The sequence below is a fragment of the Drosophila sulfurigaster genome, chromosome 2R (assembly GCF_023558435.1).
Source record: "Drosophila sulfurigaster albostrigata strain 15112-1811.04 chromosome 2R, ASM2355843v2, whole genome shotgun sequence".
In the NCBI taxonomy this organism is placed as follows: Eukaryota; Metazoa; Arthropoda; class Insecta; order Diptera; family Drosophilidae; genus Drosophila; species Drosophila sulfurigaster.
The window spans coordinates 27,144,946-27,159,937 of NC_084882.1; the positions used below are offsets into that span (position 1 = coordinate 27,144,946).

The window sequence follows — 14,992 nt, forward strand, 5'->3', positions numbered from 1 at the left end:
ATCGACTATAAACTTACCCGTTTGCCGTTATGTCAAAACGCATCCACTCCAATTAGTCAACCCAGACGATTTTATTGCTGTGCGTAACTCACAGTTCAGATAAACACTTTCTTGAGCTGATTTTCCTCAGTCTCTGGCTGTAAAAGAAATAACACTTTAGTTGACATTTACGAGCACACACACACAATGAGACATTTAAAGTGTGGTTGGTTGAAGGATTTTACGGGTGTTAGGATACCACAATTTATTTACTGCTGAATTTATAATTAAGTCACAGACTATTCTAGTGAAATTGATCCTATTAAGCTTTAGTTTTTGGGATGCAAACACTTTTGTTTCCTCCCCAAAAACCAAGCTGATTCGGAGAAGCTCAACAGAAACTATTCTATAAAGGAAGACTATAGAATAACTTGTATATGACAAAATTGATCAAATGTTTCTTTAAAAAATATTTCATTTTTAATTTTAAACAATTTTCATTGTTTCTTTATATATTTGTTAAGATTTATTTATATTTTTGTTAAGATTCTGTTCTTCTGTATGTAACAAGGAAGTTAAGATCTAAACTTGTTTTTTGTTACATACGTAAAATATTTTAAATATGTGAAAATAAAAGGAAAATATAAGAAAAAAATAGAATTTCATATTATATTTCATGGTTAATATTTGTTAAATATAGATATAAATGGTATCAATCATTTTACAGTTATCTAATAACTGTTCTATTATTTTCCTTATTTTCACATTTTCAGCTGAAATTCCTACAGAGACAGCAATCATGTAGTTGACATTCAATTTGGCTATGTAACACACAACGCATACAATTACAGTTACAATTGAAGGACTCCTGTGTATCGCTGTTACGTTGTGTCTAAAGAGTCTAGAGTCTAGACCGGCGACGACGGTCGAGGTAACTTTTTGTATGCCGCATGTGGCAACAAAACGAGGCACACAGAGAACTTTGCCCACGCAATAAAAAGCCGCACAGAAATCAAAAATCAACGGCGTAAAGTTGCACGCCAACCCCAGCAGCAAGCAACTACCCACCAAACCACCCACCGCCTGGTCACACAGTCAGTTCGTTGCTGTTGGGGTGGCTCTGCGTCTCTGGGCGGCTTTTGGGCTATTTGCCTTCGCTGCGCCTGAGCGAGCCGCAAGTGGGGGGGGGGAAGGAGGCGCGTCTCTGTGCTTGTGTCTCGTCTGGCGACGCAGACGCTGCAGACAGTATTTCTAATGGGATAAACTATGTACACACACACATATACACTGCAGTATGCATGTGTGTGTGTGTGTACTCGCTCGTAACATGGCGCGTATATCCCGTTACACGATACACACACAAACAGCTGCGACATGACGGTTGACAAAATTTTGTACCTTATGCGGAAATTGTTGAAAAAAAATCATAGTACTGCATTCTTTATTGGTCAGAAATAACCGATGGCAAATATGGAAAAATTTATATTCGAAATTGCACACTCTCATACATACATATTCTAGTAGACGCAGTAAATTGTAATTTTTGTGCTCCGTCTAACAGAATTTCGACACAGACACTTTCGCACACACATACTCCCACGCACACGCACACACAGCGACGGCGCCAACCTGTATTCTTGTGGATGGAAGGAGTGAACGAGTGGGCGGCTAATGTTGGTGGAATTGTTGTTGTGATTTAGGCGGCAGCTTTTTGTTTTGCCGGCGAAAATACAGATAAGGCAGAATACCAAAACAAAATGCGTATTTATGGTCCATTCACTTACCGGCAAATTTGCCGCATACAAAATACAGTAACAAATACTGTCTGTGTGTTTTTAGCAGACAGATCCAACCTGCCGCCTAAGCACTTGTCTTATTTATTTTATTTTTTTTAACCACACACTTGACACTTGCATTTCTTGAGCATTGGTTTTGCTGTGCATTTTTATAGGGTATTCAGTAAATAATATTCACCACGCACACACTTGCAACACACAGTTGGGACACCTTATTAAACACACACGCACAATACAATCAACGGTTAAACGATTTGCCGCGAAACGTCCGAGCGTGTCAACATTGAACCAACATTTGAAGTATTGAGGGAAACGCTCTTAACATTCAACTGCATGCATTGCTGTTGACGGTTAACAGACTGTAAACGGCACACTACCGACTGGTTTGGCTCATCTGAACTGTTAACCTAATGTTAAACAGAATGGTCACACAATTTGTAGCCAACAGCTGTTGCTCGTTCAATTTCTATAGCTTTTACAGTTTCATTGGTTCACAATAAAGAGATAATTATGCAAAAAATTTAATTTGAGTTAAGTAACTACCCTATTTAGTAAATATGATCTGTAATTTCATATGAAATCGATGCAATGGAATATGATTTCAAGAAGTGGCGCCATTTGTCACGAATGTTTGCAACACTGCCCCACACCTAACAAAATATGACCAAAGCAAACTTGGTATATTTGCCTCGAAAATTAGTATTTTTTGAAAATGCAATCCGCGGTCACGCTGTTGCCCAGCAACAAAAAAAGGTTGCAACGGAGATTTAACGACTCAATCAATGTACACATCACACGGCTACCACTATATTGAGAAACAAGTGCGGAATATAATCAAAATACATTAGGCACTCAAAGAAACACACACCGCGCACAGGCATGGCGGAGCGTCAGCTGAAAAAACGCAACGCTTGCGTCATTGTACTGGGCGACATTGGACGCAGTCCACGTATGCAATACCATACCCAAAGTCTGCTTGAAGACAATTACAATGTGGACATTATTGGGTACCTGGAGACACGTCCCCTCGACGCCCTAACAGTCGCCCAGCCCAAGTGCAAAATACACGAGCTACCCGCGGTGCCAGTGACAAATCTAACGCCCAAACTCAAGCTGCTCTTCAAGGCGATCTGGCAAACGTTGAGTCTGCTCATTGCATTGATCTCCATACCGCGTCCCAATTTTCTGCTTGTCCAGAATCCACCCGGCATTCCCACACTAGTCGTTTGCTACTTGTACTGCGCTCTGACGCGTACCAAACTTGCCATCGATTGGCACAATTACACATACACTGTGCTCGCTATGGGCATGGCTGGTGGCGAACAGAGTCGTCTCAGCCGGCTGACGAAGCGTCTGGAGCGCTACTTTGGCTCCAAGGCGCACACACACTTCTGTGTCACCAAGGCTATGAAGGAGGATTTGCAGCGCAACTGGAATATTGGGTAAGCGGTGCCCAACTCTCTCCTTGCTCTCTAACTAATCTTATTTAAGTTTCCTTGCAGGCCAGTTACTGTGCTTTATGATCGTGCACCTACCCAATTCCATCCCATTGAGCTCGCCCAAAAGCACGACCTGTTCATGAAGCTATCCAAAGATTATGCGCAGTTCATGCCCCAATGCTATGCGGATCTCAAGCAGTCCGGCGTACTCGAGTCCACAGCACTCACCCAAAAGATGGCCAATGGCAGCGTGCTGTATAAGCCACAAAGGCAAGCCGTTCTTGTCTCCAGCACCAGTTGGACACCCGACGAGGATTTTGGCATACTGTTACAAGCTCTTGAGTCGTATGAGCGCATTGCGCTAGAACAGCCGCAGCTCTATCCCACATTGTTGTGCATCATCACGGGCAAGGGCCCTCAGAAGGCGCATTACGAGGCCCAGATAGCAAAGTTGCAGTGGCAAAAGGTGTCTATTGTGACGCCCTGGCTGGAGCCCGAAGATTATCCCAGCATTTTAGCTAGTGCTGATCTGGGTGTATGTCTGCACTGGAGCACAAGTGGCTTGGATCTGCCCATGAAGGTGGTGGATATGTTTGGCAGTGGACTACCAGTCTGCGCCTACAATTTCAAGTGGTAAGCAGTAATTCGTCCGTTTCGATTGCCAGCATTTTGATATTAATCTCGCTCTCTTTTTGCAGTTTGGATGAGTTGGTGAAACATGGCGAGAATGGCTTTGTGTTCAGCGATCATCAGGAACTTGCCGAGCAGCTGCGCATTTGGTTCGAGAACTTCCCCAACAATCCGAGCATCATCGAGACACGCAGTCGTTTTGGACGAAGTTTGCAAGAGTTCCAAGAGCTGCGTTGGCGCGAGAATTGGAAACAACACGCGGCTCCCGTTCTGGAAGCATTTCTTTAAGGATTTAACGAGACGACAGACAACTGAAGTAAAAATTGTGGCTGCATTTTATTGATAAACTCTACTACAAGAAGGCACTTAACCTATTGCTGTTTATAGTTTCTATATGTATAGTATATTCTATGAATCAGATTTGTGCCGCTTCATCTAGTAGCTTAATAATAAATGTTTGTTTTTATAGTCCTCAGAATTACAATGATATATCATTTAATTTATCGATATTGCTTCAATTGTCATTGTTTTCAGATCCTTTTTACAATTGCCTGACGCACACAGGACATGTCGTGTAGTTATTCTTTTTGTAGTTGCTCAAGCAACTGCTGTGCAAGGCGTGCTCACACTTCAGATACTCCATTGTATCCTCCTGCATTGGTTCACAGCAAATCGCGCAATCCTCGCCTGGCAAATCGATGCGTATCACCAACTGATTGCAATACGGGCACTGACGACGCCACGTGCGATACTCCTGGAAACAGGGAGACTCGTGTAGGGCGTGACCACAATGCATGCGGCGCATCGTCTCGTTAGTCATCACTTCAAGACACAAGATGCACTTGTCGCCGGCTCGGCTAAGAATAATATGTAGATAAATCAAACATTTGGAAACACTCTTCGAAATGCATTGACTAAAAGATTGTTTGCTCACTTTTCTCGCAGACGCTTTCTATTGCGTATATCCCCCTTCAGGCCATTGGGATCGAAGTTTGTGTTATCTTCATCGTCATCTTGCCGTCTTCCTCTGTGTGTTTGATGGGGAGGCACGGGATTGGACATAGAAAAATAAACAGCTGCGGCTGCAGCAACGACTACGCAGCCAATGCCCACGACTAATTGTAAATAAACCATTTTCACAGTTCTATATTTCTAATTAAGTGAAAGCGATATATGTATAATTTGTATTTTTGCACACAACACACAAAGAGATGCAGATCTTTTTCCGAAAGTCCCCAATAAAGATATTGCGTTTGATGTTTTTGCCATTCACAATAAGTGTTGCCACTCCGTTACATTGTCGCAGACGTCAGTGTTGCCTTGTTTTTTTTTTTTTAATTCTAATAGAGTGCAAGTGTGACCAAGTTTTTGCTTTTGAACTGAAATGTTTTAAACAGCTTTTAACGTTTTTTTTCTGTAAGTGTTTGATTAGACGCCTTTTAGACGCCATGCTGAACACCAAAGGGATTCATATGCTTTACAATAAGAATTATATTGGTTTGTGAATATCAGACTCAAGCCGCCGATTGTTCATAATTGCCTAGCACACACAGGACATTTTCTGTAATAATTCCTTTTGTATTCGCTCAAACATTTGGTGTGCAGGGCGTGCTCACATTTTAAATATTCCATGGTATCCTTCTTCATTGGTTCACAACAAATGGCGCAAGCATCGCCTGGTAAATCTAAGCGTAGCACAAACTGCTCGCAATAGGGACAGAAACGCCGCAATTCACGATACTCATCAAAGCATGAATTATGAAGTGCATGGCCGCAATTCATGGTTCGCATCGTCTCATTGGTCATCTCTTTGAGGCACAAGGTGCACTTATCACCGGCATGACTAAAATAAATCGTGCATAAGAAATACTTTAAAATGCATTGGTAACAAATTTTATCTCACTGTAAATGCAGTTGACTTCCGTTGTCCATATTTCCCATAAAGCCATTCGGGTCTATATCTGTGTAATCGTCGTCTTCATCATGTGTGCATGGTGGCATAAGGTTCGCGTTAGACATAACAAAATAAATTACTGTAACTGCAACTACAGCTACAATACCGAATCCGACTCCGACCGTAACTAAGAAGCAAACCATTTTCACACTTCCTAGCTCACAAGATTACCAGTCAAAAGGAATATATATTTATAACTGTGAAACTCAGGAACACTGCGATTGAGGATCGCTTTTTTGAATGTACACATTCAATTGCGTTTCTTTTTTCGCTATTCAAGGTGCGAGTGGCGATCGCAGAGTTGTTTTTCCCCATTTGAACTTATCACTGGCATGACTAAAATAAATCGTACATTAGAAGCACTTTAAAATGCATTGATAACCAGTCTTATCTCTCTATATATGCAGTTGATTCAATTGTGTTTCTTCTTTTGAGAGAGATAGTATCGCAGTGTTACTATTTTTTCATTTGCAAATGTAATAGATTTGATGACACACTGTTTCAATCGGTGTTTTATCATTAAAAAAAAAAATCCGCGTTACAGCTAAAATTTGATGAAAACAGTTTATTATTTGCATTTAACTTAATAATAATGGATACATATTATTAGAATTTTAGAGTACTTAGTATCACAATATTAATTTACTGATATTGTCAATATAATTTTAAGCATTGCGAGGGATTATTTGAATGGAGCATCCGGGACACTTGTCGGTGATGCTCCTGTTGTTTCTTATCAGACAATATAAGTGAAAGGCATGCTCGCATTTGACATACTTCATATCATACTCCTCCATTGGCTGACTACAAATAGCGCAGTTAGCCCCTGGTAAATCAAGACGTAGAACAATTTTTCCGCAAAAGGAACAGTCACGTCGCGTCCGGCGATAGTCGTCAAAGCAGTCACCATAATGAACTGCATGGCCACAATTCATGAAACTTATTGTCTCCCTAGTCATCACTTGGAGACATATCCAACACTTATCACCGGGACGACTTAAATAAACGGTAAATTAGCAATACTCCAAAGTGCCTTCTCAACAAGTAATCTCTTACCTCTTGCGGTTATCATTCCTATTCCTGATGACTTGGTTTTGGTTTTGATTATCATTATCGTAATTTTTATGGTGTTGACTTTCTATACAATATTTTAGCTTTGCTTGCTTTGCTTTGTTCTTATAAAAAACAACTGCTGAAACTACATTTGCAGCTACAGATAAGAAGGCCATTACCACTATAACAGCCCAGATACCCATTTTCACAGTTATGTCACTATTTTTCACCTTTTAAATTGGTATTTATAATAATTGTCGCACCCCAGTACCGAGACGTGAAGATCGTTTGTAAATCCCCATTAAAACTAACTTACTAACCAACATTTGTTGGTTTTGCCATTCGCAATTAGTGTTGCTACGCCGTTACATTATCGCAGACGTCAGTGTTGCCTTGTTTTTTTTAATTCTAATGGAGTGCAGTGTGACCACATGTTTGCTTTTGAACTGAAATGTTTTAAACAGCTTTTAACCTTCCAAGAAAATTTAAAAACAATTTTCTCTGAAAATATTTGATTAGTCGCCTTTTGATGACTCCATGCTGAACACCAAAGTGATTTAACAAATTGCAATTCATATGCTTTACAATAAGAATTATATAGGTTTGTGAATATCAAACATTTGGCGTGCAGGGCGTGCTCACATTTTAAATATTCCATGGTATCCTTCTTCATAGGTTCACAACAAATGGCGCCAGCATCGCCCGGTTAATCTATGCGTAGCACAAACTGCTTGCGATGGGGACAAACGCCGCAATTCACGATACTCATCAAAGCATGACCTCAATTCATGGTTCGCGTCATCTCATTGGTCATCACTTTGAGGCACAAGGTGCACTTATCTCCGGCATGACTAAAATAAATCGTGCATTAGAAGCTCTTTTAAATGCATTGTTAGCAAGTTTTATCTCACTGTATATGCAGTTGATTTCGGATGTCCATATTTCCAATAAAGCCATACGGGTCTACATACATACATACATATGTCTGTGTTATCGTCGTCTTCATCAGACATAGCAAAATAAATGACTGTATCTGCAACTACAGCTACAATATCGAATCCGACTCCGACCGTAACTAAGAAGCAAACCATTTTCAAACTTCCTAGCTCACAAGATTACCAGTTTAAAGGATCTTATATTTATTACTGTGAAACTCAGAAACACTACGATTGCGGATCACTTTTTGAAAGTGCAATTATGTTTCTTCTTTTTGCCATTCGCAGATATAGCAACTCATTGTTGCTTTTTTTCCATTTGCACTTAAATGCAGTATGACCATATGTTCTGAATTTGATCACACACCGTTTTAAGCATTTATATATTTATTTATTTTATAATTAAAAAAAAACGGCATTACAGCTAAAATTTGTTTGAAATAGTTTATTACTTACTTTCAAGTTATGGCTACATATTATTCGAGTTTTATAGTATTTAGAATCACAATGATATTAATTTTCTATATTGTCAATATCATTTGAAACTTTTCGAGTCCCTTATATTGCCTTGGAGCAAACGGGACACTTCTTGTTGGTGTTCCAGTTGTTTGTTGTCAGACAATTTAAGTGAAAGGCATGCTCGCATTTGAGATACTTCATAGTATCCTTCTCCATTGGCTCATCACAAATGGCGCAGTTATCTCCTGGCAAATCGACGCGTAAAACAAGTGTTTCACAATAGGGACAGTCACGACGCGACAGGCGATAGTCCTCAAAGCAGGGAACATCGTGAAGTGCATGGCCGCAATTCATGAAGCGCATTGTCTCCTTAGTCATAACATGAGTGCATATCATACACCTATCGTCGGGACGACTTTATAAACGGTAAATTTAAAATTCTCCAGAGTGCATTCTCAACAAGTATTCGCTTACCTCGGACGGTTTTCATTTTTCTTGCCCTTATCTTTCTTGATGACTGGGTTTTGATTATCATTATCGTCATTGTTTTGAAGCCGCCTTTCGCTACGATTTTGTTGGGGAGGCTCTGATTTGCGCTCCATCAAACACAATGCGGTAATTACAGTTGCAGCTACAGATATGAAGCCCATTGCAATCACAACAGTCCAGAAAACCATTTTCACAGTTATGTCACTATTTTTCGCCCTTTAAAGTGGTATTTATAATGATTGTCGCACCCCAGTACCGAGACGTGAAGATCGTTTAGGAAATCCCCATTAAAACTAACCAACATTTGTTGGTTTTGCCATTCGCAATTAGTGTTGCCACATTATCGCAGACGTCAGTGTTGCCTTTTTTTTAATTCAAATGGAGTTCAGTGTGACCACATGTTTGCTTTTGAACTGAAATGTTTTAAACAGCTTTTAACCTTCCAAGAAAATTTAAAAACACTTTTCTCTGAAAATATTTGATTTGTCGCCTTTAATTACAGTATGCTGAACACCAAAGTAAGGCACTTAACATATTGCAATTCATATGCTTTATACAATAAGAGTTTTAAACAGCTTTTAACCTTCTAAGAAAATTTAAAAACACTTTTCTCTGAAAATATTTGATTTGTCGCCTTTAATTACAGTATGCTGAACACCAAAGTAAGGCACTTAACATATTGCAATTCATATGCTTTATACAATAAGAGTTATATTGGTTTGTCAGACTCAAGCCGCCGATTGTTTATAATTGCCTAGCACACACAGGACATTTTCTGTAATTTATTGCATTTTAAATATTCCATGGTATCCTTCTTCATAGGTTCACAACAAATGGCGCAAGCATCGCCCGGTTAATCTATGCGTAGCACAAACTGCTTGCGATAGGGACAAACGCCGCAATTCACGATACTCATCAATGCATGACCTCAATTCATGGTTCGCATCGTCTCATTGGTCATCACTTTGAGGCACAAGGTGCACTTATCTCCGGCATGACTAAAATAAATCGTGCATTAGAAGCTCTTTTAATCAGCAAGTTTTATCTCACTGTATATGAAGTTGATTTCCGTTGTCCATATATCCCATTTATAACCGCGAAACACAGAAACACTACGATTGCGGATCGCTTTTTGAAAGTACACAATTATTTATTTTTTTTGCCTTTCGCAGTGAGAGATAGTATTGTAGTGTTACTTTTTCTATTTGCACTTAAATGCATTATGACCAAATGCTCTTGGTACTTTAGAATCACAATGACATTAATTTACCGATATTGTAAATTTTAATTGAAGCTCTGCAAGTCACTTATATTTGCTAAGAGCAAACGGAACAGTTCTGGTTCGCGTTCCAGTTGACTGTTATTAGACAAATTGAATGAAAGGCATGCTCGCATTTGAGATACTTCATAGTCTCCTCCTCCATTGGCTGATTACAAATGGCGCTGTAATCCCCTTGCAAATCAAGTCGTAGAACAAGTCTTCCGCAATAGGGACAGTCACGTCGAGACTGGCGATAGTCCTCAAAGCAGTGAACATCATGAAATGCATGGCCACAATTCATGAAACGCATTGTCTCATTAGTCATCACATCGGTGCATATGGTACACCTGTCACCGGGACGACTAATATAAATGGTAAATTTAAAATACTCCAGAGTACATTATCATTAAGTAGTCGATTACCTGGGACGGTTTTCATTGATGACTGGGTTATTGGGTCGTCTTTCTATACGATATTGTTGGGGAGGCACAGCTTCGGGCATAATGTTATGGTGTCGTCTTTCTTGGGCAGCTGCCATGGACTTATAAACTGCTGCAACTGCAGCGGCAGCTACTGCTACGATGGTAATCATAACAGTCAATTGATCCATTTTCACAGTTATGCTAATATTTTTCGCCTTTTAAAATTGTTTTTTGTGTTTTAAGTTACCACCCGACCCGTGGGCAGGGGGGAATTATTTGGCCGCTCCCTAAGCACCCGACCGAGAACTGGTAGATGCCTTTATAAGGTGAAAAACGCCACGAAAAATTGATTGAAGTGCTCAATCAGAGGTCCAAATTTGCTTCTTTTATGAAATCTATGATAGTTTTAATGTGCTCGACATTTCCTTCCTTCAAGAGAGCGCGTGAATGTTGTTGTGTGTTCCTAGTGTTGGGTAACGTTGGCGTACAGTATCGTATTTTGAACAGCTGAGGATTGCATGTGAAGCGTTATCGATAGCTCCACAAGTATCGCATTTTGAAAAGAGTGGAAGTCGAAGCCGTTACCACTTAATAAGCGATTGATCGTTTTTATGTCTTTTGGTTTCATATTGAATTTATTGTTGGAAAACCAGGGTTTCTTGATTAAAGCTGGGAAGATGTCACAGAAACCTCGAGGTTTGCGAATTACGAAGGAGTTGTACTCCTCTTCCCATTCCAGTTTAATGCGTTTGTATATCTCGTTGATTGCGTCTTTGACTGACCAGGGTGCGTTTTTGGCTGCATTATCGGCTATTGTGTTTTGTGGGATGTTGGAGTGTCCCGGAATGTAATGAATTTCTATGGACTTTAGATGGTGATGCCGGTTAATTTTTTCAATGATGTTGGCTGCAATATGGTTGTCGTGGATTGTTTTGCATAGGTTGATAATGCTATTTTTGCTGTCCGTAAGAATAGCGACTCGAGGAAGATTGTTGAATAAGGCGAAGTCAAGTGCTTTGTCAATTGCAAGGAGTTCGGCAGAGAGTGACGACAGTATTTTGTCTGTGTAATAACTGGCTATGTGCTTTGACCTCTCGTGCAAAAAGGCTGCACTCGAATGTGTTCTTGTAACAGATCCGTCCGTAAAAAATAGCTCAAAATTATTGTTTTTTAAATGTGCAATTTTTTCATTAAATAGAAGGAGAATACTTGCAAATTGATTTTTTGTTCTATGCGGAACCTTTAAAAAAGTCAGTAAAGCCGGTCAGTTTTTTGCAATGGATAACAGAAGATTCGATTCCCTCGATATGCTCAAGCACGTCTGCGAACTGTCTGTATGTTTTTGAGTAACTTGTGCTTATGTGGGGACTGACACATATTGTTTTTCTTGCGGGGAGGTTTAAGGCAAAGACTTTAACCAGTTCCTTTGCAGTTGTGAATTTGTAGCGATAGAGTGGAGGCAATTCAGCAGCAAGATGGTAAATTATTGGGACGGGTGTGTACTTTATGAGTCCCAGCGCTTTTCTTAACTGGCAATTTGCGTGGCTTTGAATCTTGGACAAAGCTGATTTGCTGAGGTTGCTGAAAGAAGAGCATGCATATTCCAATTTGCTTCTCATGTATGCCTTGTAAAGAGTTAGGCTTTGTGACGGATGAATGCCGAAACGACAGCCGCTTAGGAGCCGAAGGAAAGTACACGCATTTGATGTCTCAGAGATCGTTTGGTCAATGTGCGCTGACGGGGAGCTAGACGCTGACACGACTCTGCCAAGGTATTTAATTTGGCTGACTTCTTTTATAGGCCTATTTTGATGGAAAATGGGTAGGGGTCTTCTCTGAGTGCTAAAGTGAATGACGTTGGACTTAGCTGCGTTGAATTGAAGGTCTAGGCTATTGCAAACAATTTGAAACTCATTTATCTTTTGTTGAAGTAGATCGGATGCTGAATTGAAATCTTTATGAAAGCAAATTAAAAAGAAATCGTCTGCGTATTGAAAAAGTGTGCAATTTGGGCCATTTAGATCGTGGAGTCCTGCCGTGTACAAATTAAACAGAGTTGGACTAAGGCAGCTACCCTGACACACACCTTTACCAATTGTAACTTCACAATTTCCTTTGACTAGCGTCCTCCTGCGTAAAATGCTAGCAATCCACTCGACCAAATGCCTATCAAAACCTAGTTCGTTTAGCTTACACTGGATAAAATAGTATTTATAATGATTATCGCACCCCGTCACCAAGACGTGAAGATCGTTTAGAAATCCCCTAAAAACTAATGCTTTGTTGGTTTTGCCATTCACAATAAGAGTTGCCACGCCGTTGCATTATCGCTGTGCTCAGTGTTGCTTGTTTTTGCGTATCTTAATTAATTCCAGTGTGGCCAAACGTTCTGTTTTGTAATATATATTGTTTAAAACGGTTTTAAGCTTAATTGTGAATTTACATGCCGTCATTTATGGTTGACCTTAATTTATGAAAGTTAAGTGCATTATTAAAACTTAATTGCAATGCAATAATGAATATTACATCTAATAACAAAAAAATGGTATTTTCAATAGACGTTAAATCGGCCACACTAGACACTTTTAATTCGATGCTTTTTCTCTGCTCAAAATAACTTTAATTTGCAATTGCGGCTACACACTGCACCGTGCCACTTACATACATTGAAGTGCATAATAAATAAATAAACACAAAATAATACCAAACGCGGTATCTAAATTGTGATATTGTTGCGAGTGTAGAGAAGCGTACAAAGTGCTCGCCAAGTTGTCGCCAACCCCCTTTGCAGACCGACCGCAAGGAAAGCAAAAGTAATCAAACGATTTTTCTGCTGAAATTAAAGTGTAAATTACTCACTCATCGATAAGATTCAAACGGTTGACGATAAAATAAAAATGACCGAACGCGAGCGCAGCATACATGAAATGCTCAAAGACACGCCATCCATGAATGACAGTTGCGGTGCCGTTCACACCGGCACCGAGGGCGTAAGCCTCGGTGGGGGCATCGGAGGGTTGAGCGGCAGCAGCAGCAGTCACAGTATTGGCGCTGCTATTCCATTGAATACGTCCAGCAATTTGCCATTGCGAAATCATTCAGGTAAGCAATTAATTAAATATCAATTTGCCTGTTTAAGTCGCAACTCAGTTTAAAACAACAACTACAATTGACTAAACTTAATATGTCGTTTGTGAGCCTTGTGTCTTCAATAAACATTAGTTGCAAAAATACCCTGCTTCATTCCCGTTCTATTGTTAATATACGCTTTTTAATAGTTGAGATTTTAAATTTTAAGCAATTCCTTTTAATTGTCCAAATCTTAATATATATATATATATATATCCTTCTATATTGAATTGCAAATCTATTTATTGCAGCGCCTACGACGCCCATGACAGCGACCACATCACAAACTGGCAACGGCTATCTAACATCCACAGACGGCAGCAGCAGCCTTATACGGACAAGCGCTTCCAAAATCGATAGCATCAAGAACTGGAGCATATCCACGTACAAGTGTACACGGCAAATAATGCTCGAGAAATTGGGTAAATCACAGCGAACCGTCGACTCGGAGCTGGAGGCGCAAATTGAACAATTGCGAGAGACTCAACGGAAATATTTGTCCATTTTACGCTTGACACGCGCGTTTAGTTCGCATTTTCAACATGTTGTGGTCACCCAACAATCGCTAGCCGATGCCTTTGCCGATCTGGCACAAAAGAATCCAGAATTACAAAAGGAGTTCATTTGCAATTCGGAGACACAACGAAATCTGACCAAAAATGGTGAACTACTCTTGAATGCATTGAACTTTTTCATCTCGTCGGTGAATACGCTGTGCAACAAGACCATTGATGACACCCTGCTGACGATACGACAATACGAAACGGCCAGGTGAATGTCGAAGTTGAAGTATATTATATATTGCCTACTAATTTTTCTGGTTTTATGTAGAATCGAATTCGATGCCTATCGCATGGACTTGGAGAATACGAAACCAGAGTTAACTCAAGCGGCGTCGACGCTGGAAGAAACGCAACGCAGTTATGCACATCATAAGGATCTCTACGAGAAGTTGCGAGGCGATGTTGCCATTAAAATGCAATTTCTCGACGAGAATCGCGTAAGTTGCTGACTACTTATGATTGATGGAAACTTGATTAATTATGCATTATTTCTACGTAGATCAAAGTGATGCACAAGCAGCTCATCTTGTTGCACAATGCGATTGCCGCTTATTTCTCGGGCAATGCCATGGCACTGGAGAGCACTTTGAAACAGTTCAACATCAAGGTAAACTACAATTGCAATTAACTGTAAAGATTGCTTCTAACATTTCCAATTTGTCAACAGCTTAAATCACCGAATAACGTGAGCGGATCCTGGCTGGAACAGTAGTAGAAGAACATGCACATGACCCACAAAACACCAAGTATTATCCCCTGTAGCACATAAACCCCAATTTTTTCACCTACATGCCGGCATTTATGCATTATATTCCAAAACAAAACAAGCTGAATGAGCACGCTCTCTAAAAAAAAGATAAACAAATGCATGACTCGTAACAAT

The 14,992-nt window shown here is 40.0% G+C and overlaps 6 protein-coding genes across 7 annotated transcripts; 2 read left to right on the forward strand and 4 right to left on the reverse strand.

Annotated features, from left to right (window-relative positions):
• The first annotated feature begins 2,500 nt into the window (after nucleotides 1-2,500).
• Nucleotides 2,501-4,314, forward strand: LOC133835866 (chitobiosyldiphosphodolichol beta-mannosyltransferase). Its single transcript, XM_062266005.1, has 3 exons — nucleotides 2,501-3,217; nucleotides 3,278-3,847; nucleotides 3,913-4,314. The coding sequence occupies exons 1-3, from the start codon at nucleotides 2,655-2,657 to the stop codon at nucleotides 4,130-4,132; spliced, it is 1,353 nt and encodes a 450-aa protein (XP_062121989.1). The 5' UTR covers nucleotides 2,501-2,654; the 3' UTR covers nucleotides 4,133-4,314.
• LOC133835869 (uncharacterized) lies at nucleotides 4,157-5,115 on the reverse strand. Its single transcript, XM_062266007.1, has 2 exons — nucleotides 4,779-5,115; nucleotides 4,157-4,701 (listed from the first exon to the last, which is right to left on the reverse strand). The coding sequence occupies exons 1-2, from the start codon at nucleotides 4,976-4,978 to the stop codon at nucleotides 4,386-4,388; spliced, it is 516 nt and encodes a 171-aa protein (XP_062121991.1). The 5' UTR covers nucleotides 4,979-5,115; the 3' UTR covers nucleotides 4,157-4,385.
• Nucleotides 5,116-5,322: 207 nt separating this feature from the next.
• On the reverse strand, nucleotides 5,323-6,098 carry LOC133837742 (uncharacterized). Its single transcript, XM_062268603.1, has 2 exons — nucleotides 5,748-6,098; nucleotides 5,323-5,687 (listed from the first exon to the last, which is right to left on the reverse strand). Exons 1-2 carry the CDS (start codon nucleotides 5,939-5,941, stop codon nucleotides 5,375-5,377), a joined length of 507 nt encoding a protein of 168 aa, XP_062124587.1. The 5' UTR covers nucleotides 5,942-6,098; the 3' UTR covers nucleotides 5,323-5,374.
• A 2,127-nt stretch (nucleotides 6,099-8,225) lies between these two features.
• Nucleotides 8,226-9,029, reverse strand: LOC133836562 (uncharacterized). The gene is made up of 2 exons (XM_062267132.1): nucleotides 8,720-9,029; nucleotides 8,226-8,660 (listed from the first exon to the last, which is right to left on the reverse strand). The coding sequence occupies exons 1-2, from the start codon at nucleotides 8,920-8,922 to the stop codon at nucleotides 8,345-8,347; spliced, it is 519 nt and encodes a 172-aa protein (XP_062123116.1). The 5' UTR covers nucleotides 8,923-9,029; the 3' UTR covers nucleotides 8,226-8,344.
• A 993-nt stretch (nucleotides 9,030-10,022) lies between these two features.
• On the reverse strand, nucleotides 10,023-12,894 carry LOC133838045 (vacuolar protein sorting-associated protein 11 homolog). 2 transcript variants are annotated; one of them, XM_062268973.1, is made up of 3 exons: nucleotides 12,614-12,894; nucleotides 10,418-10,632; nucleotides 10,023-10,342 (listed from the first exon to the last, which is right to left on the reverse strand). In XM_062268973.1, the coding sequence occupies exons 2-3, from the start codon at nucleotides 10,603-10,605 to the stop codon at nucleotides 10,051-10,053; spliced, it is 480 nt and encodes a 159-aa protein (XP_062124957.1). In that variant the 5' UTR covers nucleotides 10,606-10,632; nucleotides 12,614-12,894; the 3' UTR covers nucleotides 10,023-10,050. The 2 variants fall into 2 exon arrangements, with proteins under 2 accessions (XP_062124957.1, XP_062124956.1); XM_062268972.1 differs by having other exon boundaries at nucleotides 10,023-10,357; nucleotides 12,614-12,797.
• A 113-nt stretch (nucleotides 12,895-13,007) lies between these two features.
• Nucleotides 13,008-14,916, forward strand: LOC133838040 (arfaptin-2). The gene is made up of 5 exons (XM_062268966.1): nucleotides 13,008-13,519; nucleotides 13,798-14,317; nucleotides 14,378-14,546; nucleotides 14,609-14,716; nucleotides 14,777-14,916. The coding sequence occupies exons 1-5, from the start codon at nucleotides 13,315-13,317 to the stop codon at nucleotides 14,819-14,821; spliced, it is 1,047 nt and encodes a 348-aa protein (XP_062124950.1). The 5' UTR covers nucleotides 13,008-13,314; the 3' UTR covers nucleotides 14,822-14,916.
• The last annotated feature ends 76 nt before the right edge of the window (nucleotides 14,917-14,992 follow it).

What these genes read in the sequence shown, in the direction of transcription:
- LOC133835866 (XM_062266005.1), top strand. Translation starts at nt 2,655, where the DNA reads ATGGCGGAGCGTCAGCTGAAAAAACGCAACGCTTGCGTCATTGTACTG. An exon ending in CAGCGCAACTGGAATATTGG is followed by an intron (nt 3,218 to 3,277) that starts GTAAGCGGTGCC and finishes GTTTCCTTGCAG; the next exon opens with GCCAGTTACTGTGCTTTATG. An exon ending in TGCGCCTACAATTTCAAGTG is followed by an intron (nt 3,848 to 3,912) that starts GTAAGCAGTAAT and finishes CTCTTTTTGCAG; the next exon opens with TTTGGATGAGTTGGTGAAAC.
- LOC133835869 (XM_062266007.1), bottom strand. Translation starts at nt 4,978, where the DNA reads ATGGTTTATTTACAATTAGTCGTGGGCATTGGCTGCGTAGTCGTTGCT. An exon ending in AGAAAGCGTCTGCGAGAAAA is followed by an intron (nt 4,702 to 4,778) that starts GTGAGCAAACAA and finishes TATTATTCTTAG; the next exon opens with CCGAGCCGGCGACAAGTGCA.
- LOC133837742 (XM_062268603.1), bottom strand. Translation starts at nt 5,941, where the DNA reads ATGGTTTGCTTCTTAGTTACGGTCGGAGTCGGATTCGGTATTGTAGCT. An exon ending in GGAAGTCAACTGCATTTACA is followed by an intron (nt 5,688 to 5,747) that starts GTGAGATAAAAT and finishes GATTTATTTTAG; the next exon opens with TCATGCCGGTGATAAGTGCA.
- LOC133836562 (XM_062267132.1), bottom strand. Translation starts at nt 8,922, where the DNA reads ATGGTTTTCTGGACTGTTGTGATTGCAATGGGCTTCATATCTGTAGCT. An exon ending in AAAAATGAAAACCGTCCGAG is followed by an intron (nt 8,661 to 8,719) that starts GTAAGCGAATAC and finishes CCGTTTATAAAG; the next exon opens with TCGTCCCGACGATAGGTGTA.
- LOC133838045 (XM_062268972.1), bottom strand. Translation starts at nt 10,605, where the DNA reads ATGGATCAATTGACTGTTATGATTACCATCGTAGCAGTAGCTGCCGCT. An exon ending in ATCAATGAAAACCGTCCCAG is followed by an intron (nt 10,358 to 10,417) that starts GTAATCGACTAC and finishes CATTTATATTAG; the next exon opens with TCGTCCCGGTGACAGGTGTA.
- LOC133838040 (XM_062268966.1), top strand. Translation starts at nt 13,315, where the DNA reads ATGACCGAACGCGAGCGCAGCATACATGAAATGCTCAAAGACACGCCA. An exon ending in GCCATTGCGAAATCATTCAG is followed by an intron (nt 13,520 to 13,797) that starts GTAAGCAATTAA and finishes TATTTATTGCAG; the next exon opens with CGCCTACGACGCCCATGACA. An exon ending in AATTTCTCGACGAGAATCGC is followed by an intron (nt 14,547 to 14,608) that starts GTAAGTTGCTGA and finishes ATTTCTACGTAG; the next exon opens with ATCAAAGTGATGCACAAGCA.